The sequence below is a fragment of the Bombina bombina genome, chromosome 10, assembly GCF_027579735.1.
Source record: "Bombina bombina isolate aBomBom1 chromosome 10, aBomBom1.pri, whole genome shotgun sequence".
In the NCBI taxonomy this organism is placed as follows: Eukaryota; Metazoa; Chordata; class Amphibia; order Anura; family Bombinatoridae; genus Bombina; species Bombina bombina.
In genome coordinates, this window is record NC_069508.1 from 161,364,801 (window position 1) to 161,377,630 (window position 12,830).

General features: G+C 38.4%; 1 protein-coding gene across 2 annotated transcripts in view; it reads left to right on the plus strand.

Annotated features, from left to right (window-relative positions):
• The first annotated feature begins 7,410 nt into the window (after positions 1–7,410).
• The window catches only part of SLC1A7 (solute carrier family 1 member 7), a 291,573-nt gene continuing 286,153 nt past the window's right edge, over positions 7,411–12,830 (plus strand). For both annotated transcript variants that reach the window (XM_053693457.1, XM_053693458.1), the window contains exon 1: positions 7,411–7,580. In XM_053693457.1, the coding sequence (XP_053549432.1) occupies positions 7,440–7,580 (141 nt within the window). In that variant the 5' untranslated portion in view covers positions 7,411–7,439. The remainder of the gene's footprint in view (positions 7,581–12,830) is intronic.

Here is a 12,830-nt window from a genome sequence, read left to right on the forward strand (position 1 = left end):
AGAGGGATTAGTACAGTCAGATATATATCCATGTGGGCATACAATGTACATGCTAGGGCCTATACTCATTCTCATGTCAAACTCTATAACATGCATGTGCACATTGTGATTTGTGATATGAGGGTTTTTAATATGCAAAGTATACATGTATGTGTTTCATACAATAGTTCTGTGTACATGTCAAATGCGTTCTTAAGTGACACTATGGTTGTGATGACTATAGTGTCCATTTACTGAAAACTCTACATGTGGCTTGTGGCCTGTGTTACTCTGAGACATGTTAGTATTTCACTATTCCACCTCATATCATGAATTTCAATGTGTTAAGTAGCATTAAATGGACATTAAACCCATTTTGATTCTTTCATGATTCAGCTAGAGCATGCAATTTTAAACAACTTTGTAATTTACTTCCATTACCTAATTTGCTTAATTCTCTTGATATTCTTAGCTGAAAAGCATATCTAGATAGGCTCAGTAGCTGCTGATTGTTGGCTGCACATCAATGCCTCGTGTGATTGCCTCACCCATGTGCATTGATATTTAATAAACAAAGAATAAGAAAATAATGAAGCAAATTAGATAATAGAAGTAAATTGGGATGTTGTTGAAAACTGTATTCTCTATCTGAATAATGAAATAAAAAGATTTGGTTTAATGTCCCTTTAATGTTAAATCTCATTGTAGATGTTTTTGTTAGTAGGCCAAATACCATGCTCCTCATTGTGTACATGAATGTGTGACAATATAGGATGTTATAACTCAAATACATATAATACTGGTGTGTGGGATGTTACTCACCAGCATGCTGCGCTGATGTTGCAATCCCTGAGTCACGAGCCCCTGGAAGTCCACGGACTGCTGTGACGCTCAGGGACCTACGAATCAGCTCCTGCCACTCGTTATATTCCGCCTCATGGTGAGGCCCACCTCCTGTTGCCCTCTGGGACATTGCTTCTTGGCCCATCTTCTCCTTAACTCTCCTCTTACAATCGTTCCACCTCTTCTTTAGGCCATCCACATTCCTCCTCTGCTGGGACACACCATTAACGGCCTCCACCACCTTCTGCCAGGCATCTTTACGGCAACTCCTTTGCCCTTCTCTTGGCCAAAGAGGGCGGTATGGTTCTCCAGGACAGCCTGGACTAGAGCGAGGTTTTCAGCGAATGTGAAGTTGGGGCACCTCATACGCTCCTCGTCCTGGGCCGCCTGGCTCCCTCCCTGGGATGTCCCTGGTGTGGGTTCCTCCCTATCCTCTCCCTCCTCCCCCTTCTATCCCCATGTGCACCCTCTATCCCTCTTCTGAGTGTGCCTGGCCTTGGGGCAGCCCCACTCCCATCCTCCCTTCTAGCTCTCCCTCTCCCCACTCCGCTCACTCCCTGACGGGGACCCTGCTGCTCCTCCTGTCCATAATCCTCTCCCTGCAACTCCCCTTCCCTCCCCCCCCCGCCCTATCTCTCCCTGACATCCTCACACTACACACACTCACACTCACTCCCACTTCAATCACACACAATCACAACCAAACACTCAGCCTTTCACACTGTAAAAGATAAATAAAATGTGTAAGGTGTTAGAAAAAAAAAGTGTTGTGTATTTTGTATATGTGTGTATGCAAAATGTGTGCAATATGTAAAAAAGTGACAGTAATGTACAAGTTTAACAAATCCACCAAATCCGACCTAACTAAATATTATGCAATGCGCCTCTCTCTCTACTCTAACCATTTTCTCCTACTCACTGTAGTGTGCTGTAGCTCCAAGAACCGACCAAACACACTAAAGAAAATGGCGGCTGCGCAGGGGTTTAAGTATGATTTTTGAATGTCGTAATTACGTGGCGCATCTCTTAGAACTGGCCGTTATTTTTTACAATTCGTAGGCTAATTTGCATAAAACTACACTTTATTGAGACTTTACGTGAACAAAATACTGGCGTAAGTACTTGCGACGACTAAAATGTGTATTTGCGCACATTTTAGCTGATCGCCGGATTTTCCTACTTACGCCAGTTTAGCATCTGACGGCGCAGTATATTGGATAGGTCGAGTTGCGAGGTGAAATTACAGGCGGCGCGGGTTCCCTCGCTTGTGTCGCAAACTACGCCGTATATCGGATCGCGCCCCTGATCTCTTATTAGCCCATCAAGCTTTACTGTTCAACTAATGAAACTAAAAGAACAAAGCAAACTAGAGAATAGAAATACATTGGAAACTTGTTTAAAATTGTATGTTCTATTTTAAATGTGAAAGTTGAACTTTACTGTCCCTTTTTGATTGCGATATGCAATTAAAAAACTTAGGTGTGGTTTTATAATGAACATGTTTAAACATAGTTTAAAACTGTGATTTGAGCTTTATTGTCAGCTTTGTATTAATCAAAACAAGATAGTTTGTTAATGTGTGAATTAAGCATGTGCAGAAATCTTAACACTGAAAAAACAGCCATAAAATGCCACTTGAAACAGGAAAATGTTTGTTTTTAATCAACTTTCTAATTTACTCCTATTTTCTTCATTCTCTTGCTATCTTTATTTAAAAAGCAGGAATGTAAATCTTAGAAGCCGGCCCATTTTAGGTTCAGCACCATGCATAGCGCTTGCTTATTGGTGGGTGACATTTAGTCACAAATAAACAAGCATAACCCAGGTTCTCAACCAAAAATGGGTCGGCTTCTATGCTTTACATTCCTGCTTTTTAAATAAAGATAGCAAGAGAACAAAGAAAATTTGATAATGGGAGTAAATTAGAAAGTTGCTTAAAATTGCTTCTCAATCTGAATAATCAACAAAAAAAAAATTGGGTTTAGTGTCCAGTGTAGAAAACTGCCAGAGAAGTATTTTCTGATTGAGTTAGTATGGTGTCAAGAATGAACAAAACTTTGTTGCAAACACTTTCATTTTTCTATTATCTTTCTGCATGATTCAGTTAGAGCTGCGATTTTTTGCTAAAAAAAATCCTCAAGTATATAATATGAGGCTTTGGGGTACCCCATTTTTTGCACTTAACCCTTGTTCCTGCTTTTATACAATAAGCCGACTGTCAAATGTATCTGGTTTATGCTTTATAAAATGATATTTTTTTCTTTGGTCGCAATCTGGGTATGTCTCTTTCATTATGACACAGTATGTGGAGTAATTAGCTGGAAATAAGTTTGTGCTGGATATAATATACTGTTTATTTCTTTGCTTGATCTATATATATATATATATATATATATATATATATATATATATATATATATATATATACACATATGTGGTTTGTATTTTTATGCTCCCAGAGTGTATTGGACATTCCAAAACATGTACATTGCGATTCTGTAGTCTGAAATAAATTTTTTATTGAAAAATGAAGGTGTTATAGTCATTTAAAAGAAAATCGCGATTAAATCGAAATCGCAATTTTTTGGGTTCAAAATGACGATTTTCATTTTTGCCCATATCGCCCAGCCCTAGTACATATCCTACACTAGTGGGAACATGCTGCTGATTGGTCGCTACACACATTTGTCTCTTGTCATTGGCTGACTAGATATGTTATGCTAGCAAAAGATACCAAGAGAATAAAGCAAATTTGATTATAGAAGTAAAGTGGAAAGCTTTTTAAAATTGCTTGATCTATCTGAATCGTGAAAGAAAAAATTAGGTTTCATGTCCCTTTAATATCCAAAACCAAGGATTCTTATTACCTGTGTCCGTTGATGAGATCTGCTATACAAAGCTCTTGAGTATTGTTCAACCCCAAATATAAATACTTTATGTATTGGATGATTAGTTGTGGGGGAAAACCCCCAGTCTAGCGGTCAGTACCTTAGCATACCATTTAAATTCAATATTGCTATGTTAAATAGAGCATTCATTTTCACTCATCATGAAATCCTTCATGCTTTGAATAAAATAAAAAAGAGCAGTGGCTATAATATTGTTATGCATCATATGGTTTAATAAAGGTGTTGGATGATGGGTAAGGCTATTGGTCCTTAAACACTGTTTTGGTCCTTGGAAATTTTCAGTTAGGAAATAGTTATCTATACTTCTTCATGGAATATCAGTGCTTTCAGAGTTTCACAGTTCAACTCCAGAAGGATCTTGGACATTTGGATAATTCTTTCAGAACGTCTTAAATGCATCAGCTATTTTAGCAAGTTATCATAGGAAGGAGAAGTATTAGAAACTTTTATAGCTGAGATATGAAAAGAAGACACTACTTTCCAGAAATTGTTGGGCTGCTTATAACATTTTGTCTAAACCAGGGTATAGCTGTGGTGGTCTTGCACATAAGGATGGCAATTAGTTGGTCACTGGCAGAATAAAGTTGTTGGAGAGACATGGTGCATGGTTTGGTTTGTACATGGTTAGAAGGGAGTTCAGCTCAGCACATTGCACTCTTAGGGGCCGAATTCTCAAGCTCTGAATGGAGCTCTAAAGACCGCTGCTCCATAACTTGTGCGCCTCCATATTATATGAATGTGGTGTGTTACATTATGTGTCTGTATTGTGTTACATTATGTGTCTGTGCTGTGTTACATTATGTGTCTGTGCTGTGTTACATTATGTGGCTGTACTGTGTTACATTATATGAATGTGTTGTGTTACATTATGTGCCTGTGTTGTGTTACATTATGTGGCTGTGCTGTGTTATATTATATGAATGTGTTGTTTTACATTATGTGTCTGTGCTGTGTTACATTATGTGTCTGTGTTGTGTTACATTATGTGTCTGTGTTGAATGTTTTATTTTACATTATGTGGCTGTGCTGTGTTACATTATATGAATGTGTTGTGTTACATTATGTGCCTGTGTTGTGTTACAATATGTGTCTGTGTTGTGTTACATTATGTGTCTGTGTTGTGTCACATTATATGAATGTGTTGTGTTACATTAAGGGGCTGTGTTGTGTTACATTAAGTGTCTGTGTTGTGTTACATTAAGTGTCTGTGTTGTGTTACATTATGTGTCTGTGTTGTGTTACATTATCTGGCGGTGTTGTGTTACATTATGTGTCTGTTTTGTATTACATTATGTGGCTGTGTTGTGTTACATTAAGTGTCTGTGTTGTGTTATGTTATATGAATTATTTTCTTTACATTATGTGTCTGTGTTGTGTTACATTTTATGAATGATTTTCTTTACATTATGTGTCTGTGTTGTGTTACATTATGTGTCTGTGTTGTGTTACATTATATGAATGATTTGATTTACATCATGTGGCGGTGTTGTGTTACATTATATGAATGATTTGATTTACATCATGTGGCGGTGTTGTGTTACATTATATGAATGATTTTCTTTACATTATGTGTCTGTGCTGTGTCACAGTCTGTGTTGGGTTACATTATGTGGCTGTGTTAAGTTACATTAAGTGGCTGTGTTGTGTTATATTATATGACTGTGTTGTGTTACATTATGTGTCTGTGCTGTGTTACATTATGTGTCTGTGCTGTGTTACATTATGTGGCTGTGCTGTGTTATATTATGTGTCTGTTTTGTGTTAAATTATGTGTCTGTGCTGTGTTATATTATGTGTCTGTACTGTGTTACATTATGTGTCTGTGTTGTGTTACATTATGTGTCTGTGCTGTGTTACATTATGTGTCTGTGCTGTGTTACATTATGTGGCTGTGCTGTGTTATATTATGTGTCTGTGCTGTGTTACATTATGTGTCTGTGTTGTGTTACATTATGTGTCTGTGCTGTGTTACATTATGTGTCTGTGCTGTGTTACATTGTGTGTCTGTGCTGTGTTACATTATGTGTCTGTGCTGTGTTATATTATGTGTCTGTGCTGTGTTACATTATGTGTCTGTGCTGTGTTACATTATGTGTCTGTGCTGTGTTACATTATGTGTCTGTGCTGTGTTACATTATGTGTCTGTGTTGTGTTACATTATGTGTCTGTGCTGTGTTACATTATGTGGCTGTGCAGTGTTACATTATGTGGCTGTGATGTGTTACATTTTATGGCTATGCGTGTTATATTATGTGGCTGTGCTGTGTTACATTATGTGTCTGTGCTGTGTTACATTATGTGGCTGTGCTGTGTTATATTATGTGTCTGTGCTGTGTTACATTATGTGGCTGTGATGTGTTACATTTTATGGCTATGCGTGTTATATTATGTGGCTGTGCTGTGTTACATTATGTGGCTGTGCTGTGTTATATTATGTGGCTGTGCTGTGTTACATTATGTGGCTGTGCTGTGTTACATTATGTGGCTGTGCAGTGTTACATTATGTGGCTGTGCTGTGTTATATTATGTGTCTGTGCTGTGTTACATTATGTGGCTGTGATGTGTTACATTTTATGGCTATGCGTGTTATATTATGTGGCTGTGCTGTGTTACATTATGTGGCTGTGCTGTGTTATGTTACGTGTCTGTGCTGTGTTACATTATGTGGCTGTGCTGTGTTATATTATGTGTCTGTGCTGTGTTACATTATGTGTCTGTGCTGTGTTATATTATGTGTCTGTGCTGTGTTACATTATGTGTCTGTGTTGTGTTACATTATGTGTCTGTGCTGTGTTACATTATGTGTCTGTGCTGTGTTACATTATGTGGCTGTGTTAAGTTACATTAAGTGGCTGTGTTGTGTTATATTATGTGTCTGTGCTGTGTTACATTATGTGTCTGTGCTGTGTTACATTATGTGGCTGTGCTGTGTTACATTATATGGCTATGCTGTGTTATATTATGTGTCTGTGTTGTGTTAAGTTACATTAAGTGGCTGTGTTGTGTTATGTGGCTGTGTTGAGTTACATTATGTGTCTGTGTTGTGTTACATTATGTGGCTGTACTGTGTTACATTTTGTGTCTGTGCTGTGTTACATTATGTGGCTGTGCTGTTACATTATGTGTCTGTGCTGTGTTATATTATGTGTCTGTGCTGTGTTACATTATGTGTCTGTGCTGTGTTATATTATGTGTCTGTGCTGTGTTACATTTTGTGTCTGTGCTGTGTTACATTATGTGTCTGTGCTGTGTTATATTATGTGTCTGTGCTGTGTTACATTATGTGTCTGTGCTGTGTTACATTATGTGTCTGTGCTGTGTTACATTATGTGGCTGTGCTGTGTTACATTATGTGGCTGTGCTGTGTTATATTATGTGTCTGTGCTGTGTTACATTATGTGTCTGTGTTGTGTTACATTATATGAATGTTTTGCTTTACATTATGCGGCTGTGTTGTGTTACAAGCTTTATTTGGTTGTCGTCATATTCTTTACAAATTTTCCCAAGCTGCCTAATCTCCTGGTAGGCTCATGGTGATGAGGTCAATAATAGGATTGGGTATTAGTGCCAGCTGCATGCTGTGGGTGAGGGGTGACCTTGTGGCTTGGGCAGGATGCACTTGCTTTGATCTGATCTCTGGGGAACGTGTGCTGGTTTGTCACCGAGTAGTGTAGTCCCTTTGTGGGACACTGATCCTCCCCTGGAGTCATGGCTGGGGCCCTGGACCCCATACTAACCAGAGCAAAAGATGTCTGCAAGCGGAACGGGCTCCTTATCCTCTCTGTGTTATCTGTAATTGTGGGATGTCTTCTAGGTTTCTTTCTCAGGACCAGGCGTCTCTCTGAACAGGTCAGTGAAACAGAATCACATCACAGCTAAATCTAGTGAAGATTATGATTTATGGTACAAGCCCAACATGCAATACCAATGAGTAACAAGCACACAGTAGTCATATTGCTTTGATTAACTTTAATGATGGGATACTATTCTCTGATTGGCAGTTCTAATGGGGTACTGTGCTCTTGAGAAGAAAACCGATGGGGTTCTTTGGTCGGAGTGGCAAAACTGATGGGGTACAATGCTCTGATTGGCAGGAGTAATGGGGTCTGTGCTGTGATTGACAGAAGTAATGGGGTAGTGTGCTGTGATTGGCAGTAGTGATGGGGTCTGTACTGTGATTGGCAGTAGTGATGGGGTCTGTGTTGTAATTGGTTGTACTGATGGGGTAGTGTGCTGTGATTTACTGTACTGATAGGGTAGTGTGCTATTATTGGCAGTTCTGATAGGATAGTGTCCTGTGATTTGCAGTACTGATGGGCTAGTGTGCTGTGACTGGCAGTACTGATGGGGTAGTGTGCAGTAATTGGCTGTACTGATAGGGTAGTGTGCTGTCATTGACAGTAGTGATGGGGTCTGTGCTGTGATTGACAGTGCTAATAGAGTAGTGTGCTGTGATGACTGTCCTGATGGTATTGTATGCTGTGATTCGCTATACTTATGGGGTAGTGTGGTGTGATTGGCTGTACTGTTGGGGTAGTGTGCTCCAATTGGCTGTATAGATATGGACCTCTTCATGGTAATGATGGCTACAGGAGATTTACAGTTAGAACTAAAAGAAAAAAAGCTCTTCCTGAATGTACTGACTTCAAATGCAAATAGGAATTGATAAAAGTCAGACTGGTATGGGCTTGAATGCTCTAGTTAAGGGCTACTGACTAATACACATGACTAATGATGGATACAGGCTTCACTGATGGTAAAGGGACAGTATTACAATAAAATGAGCTACTAATTTATTAAATTCATAACAGACGTTTATATGTTGTGTAAAGATGTGTGCATTGGTATAGGTAAGGGTCTATATGATCACACAGGTAGATGGTATTTCACCTACCCCAGAATTAGTCCAAATGATCAAACTGGGCCATAAACTTGGGAATACTGTGCCTATTTCTATACACCTGTAAGATAATGCAATTCTATAATAACTGCTTAGTAAGCAAGCCTGGTATGGCAGTAGTAAGAGTATGGCTACTTATGGTATATGTATAATAATTATACGTTTATATTGTGCTTAAATAACTGTCTGGTTAATGAAACATACACATTTTGTGCATTTGGTTACCAGTTTCTATCTGACTTAGAGCCAGATTACGAGTGGCACTCAGACTTTTGCGCGCAAGCGATAGGGCGTTTCTCACGGGTGTTTGCGCTCGTCAGGCTTATCGCTGGTATTACAGAATGATAAACACGACCTCAGAGCTCTGGTTACCTGTTTTGCAAAACAGAAAAGTGTCACAAAACACATAAATAATACATTACAATATACATTTACACTCATAATAAAACCATCTAATAAAAACTATTAAAATAAAATATTGCACAAAAAAGTTATAAGATATGAGGTTTCAGGTGTTAGAAAAAGGCAAAGGGCTTTAACATAAAGATACATACATATACATGTCTAAAGATGGAAATGTATGTATATATATATGTCTATATATGCATACAGATGTATTTATATGTGTATATAAGTATTTACAGACATATATACACATATAAACACATAAATACATATATTCACATAAATAGGAGTGCATTGGACCCCTTTGCAGTTAAGTAGATGAAAACAAGTAAAAACATATTTATGCAATATTCATTATTTAATAGTGTTATACTGTGTATTTACTGTAAATATTTCACTTTCCAGCATATGTTCTAAGTTTTTCTAAATAGACATTCATATATATAATATATATATATATATATATATATACCTATTTATAATCATGTGTGTATATATATATATATATATATAAATATATATATATATGTATAAATATATATTGTACCAAAAAAATCATATATTTTAATATATATATATATATATATATATATATATATATAAATATTTATTTATGAATAAATAGAACATATTCTTCTTTGTGAAGAACATTGGTACTTGGTATTGTGAAATATTCATATTTTTATGTCGGGATGGTGCACATGAGAATATGCGATTGGGTTTGCACGAGTAGGTTGTTGCGAATAGGTTGTTTTTCCCCCCACTTTTTTTGCTCCTTCTACTTCTATGGGGAACTATGTGAACTCGCACGAGATATTCTAAGTTTGTCTTTTTGCGCTCATTGGGTTAGCGCGCAATGAAACCAGTTTACTTTCAACTCATAATAAAAGCGCAACCTGACGAGTGCAAAAAGCTTACTTCTAGCACAATTAAGGATTGAGCAGGAATGTTAAATAGCGCTCCAATTGTAACCTGGCCCTTAAAGGGACAGGAAACCCCAACATTTTCTTTCATGATTTGGATAGAACATACAATTTTAAACAACTTTCCAATTTACTTCTGTTATCAAATTTGCCTAATTCTTTTGTTATCCTTTGCTGAAGGAATAGCACTGCAATACTGGCAGCTAGAGGAACACATCTAGTGAGCCAATCACAAGAGACAAATGTGTACAGGCATTAATCAGCAACTAGTTCCCACTAGTGTAGGATATATGCGTATTCTTTTCCAACAAGGGATACCAAGAGAACGAAGCACATTTTAAAATAGAAGTGAATTTAAAAGTGTCTTAAAATGACCTGCTCTTTCGGAATCATGCAAGATTAATTTTGACTTCCCTATCCCTTTAATGAGTCTGATTACTTTGTTACTATGCACTTATCTTTTGTTGTCAATACAGATGGCACAGAACAGTCTGACGTATACCTCTTGCCCACTCTGCCCATTATGGCCTACTTCTGATGAGGCCCATACAGGCTGTAACACAGGATAGAGTTAGCTATAAAAGACTCCTGTTCAGAGGCAGACTGTCATTTGGATGGAACCAGACTGATATATTTTGGGAATGTTCTCCTGTGTGGCACTAACATAGAAGAAGCTACTATAGCTGTACTTGTTCCTGGCCAGATCTGTTGGTATTGAAGGCATTAGAAACTAACCGTCTTTATTGATCAGTTCAGGGTTCTTATCTGTAATGCAGGTACAAGCATAAGGTACTGACGTATTAACCTGCTGCTACGGAGCCCTGGCATCTGTTACTTGTTTGTTGGTTTACTAATTGCTGCAGGACTCTTACTCACAGTAGTGATGTGTTTAAGGTTGCCACCCAGATGGTATTTTATTGGCATGGCTCAAGTCAATGTAGATAATAAAGTTAGAAGGAAATATCCTATTAGATGAAATTTCTAGATGTGTTGAAATCAGTTGATAAACAATGAATCATTTAACATCAGTTCTAGCATCTTCAGTTTCTCAGTTATGATTTATAATAATTGATGCTAATGATAATAGCCTGTATTTTGTTCCTAAGGAAAGCGGCACCGCTAGGTGGGTTTAGTGTTGTGAGTTTGGTGCTTGTAGACAGTAGCTACAAGACTCAGATGTGTTATTCATGGTGTGCACTTCACATTGAGATTGTTGAGTAATATTTGTCTATGAATGACTTCCATTAGTGCCAGATATAGAGCGCTGACGGACTGCGCTGAGATGTTCTTGTAGCATTAATGGGAAATAATGCTGTACCCTGTATTACTGATGTGCAACAATGTCACATTCAGATTGATTTATGGAAGTGCTGCATTGGCTAGACCCACTGTACCAATATTTATGGCCACTGCTTACTGAGTATGACATCCTTTATTCTTCGGTCTCAGTATTAGAATTTATGATTTCAAGATTGGCATCCTAAAGAAGTTCATGTGTTCTTGTGCTGGAAAAAAAACAAAACTTTTCTATGCCTATTGAGCCTCTCCCTGGACACCAAAAGATCTCTGGGAGGTGCGCTTAAAGGGGTAGGAAAGGCAAAATTAAACTTGCATGATTTAGTTAGAGCATGTCATCTTACTCATCCAGTTAAACCTATTTGGGATATATACAAGTGACTGGCAGCTGCTGAGTAACACTGGCTACATATTGCACAAATTAAAATTAAAGAGGGAAAAAAACTAACACCCAACATTGCGCAAATTCGAGTTTAACCAAGTGTGCTAACCGACATAAAATATGAATACTTCACATTCCAATTTCACATTTCACATTTCTATATAATATCTGATGGTATTTTTGTAAAATATATATCTATACCTACAAATAAACATGATTATATATAGGTATACATATATACAGATATATATATATATATATATATATATATATATGAATATCTAAGAGGTGGAGAGAGGGAATGGGGAGGAGAGGGTGAATGAGGAGAAGAGGGAGAATGAGGAGGAGGGGGAGAAAGAGGAGGAGAGAGGGAATGAGGAGTAGAGGGAGAATGAGGAGGAAAGTTGGAAATTAGGAGGAGAGATTGAATGAGGAGGAGAAAGGGAATGAGGAGGAGGGGGAAATGAGGAGATAGGGAGAAAGAGACGGATAGATGGAATGAGGAGGAGAGTGAGAATGCAGAGGAGTGGGAGAAAGAGAAGGATAGAGGGAATGAAGAGGAGAAGGGTAATGAGGAGGAGTGGGAGAACGAGGAGGAGAGAGGGAATGAGGAGAAGAGGGGGAATGCAGAGGGGGAATGCAGAGGAGAAGGGAAATGAGGAGGAGAGAGGGAGAAAAAGGAGGAGAGAGGGAATGAGGAGGAGAGCGGGAATGAGGAGGAGAGGGGGAATGAGGAGCAGAGGGGGAATGAGGAGTATATGGGGAATGCTGAGGAGTGGGAGAAAGAGGAGGAGAAGAAGAAAGAGTAGTAGAGGGGGAATGAGGAGGAGAGGGAGAAAGAGGAGGAGAAAGGAAGAAAGAGGAGGAGAAAGGAAGAAAGAGGAGGAGAGGGGGAATGAGGAGGAGAGGGAGAATGAGGAGGAGAGGGGAAATGAGGAGAAGAGGGGGTATGAGGAGGAGAGGGGAAATGAGGAGTAGAGGGGGAATGCGGAGGAGAGGGAGAAAGAGGAGGAGAAAGGAAGAAAGAGGAAGAGAGGGGGAATGAGGAGGAGAGGGGGAATGAGGAGAAGAGAGGGAAAGATGAGAAATGAATGTTGGATAACCCAGGCTTTAGACAATTGCGAGGTTATAAGTGATGGGGATTGTGACTGTAATTTAGCAACATAATGGACTCAGGATAATTGGTAAGATTT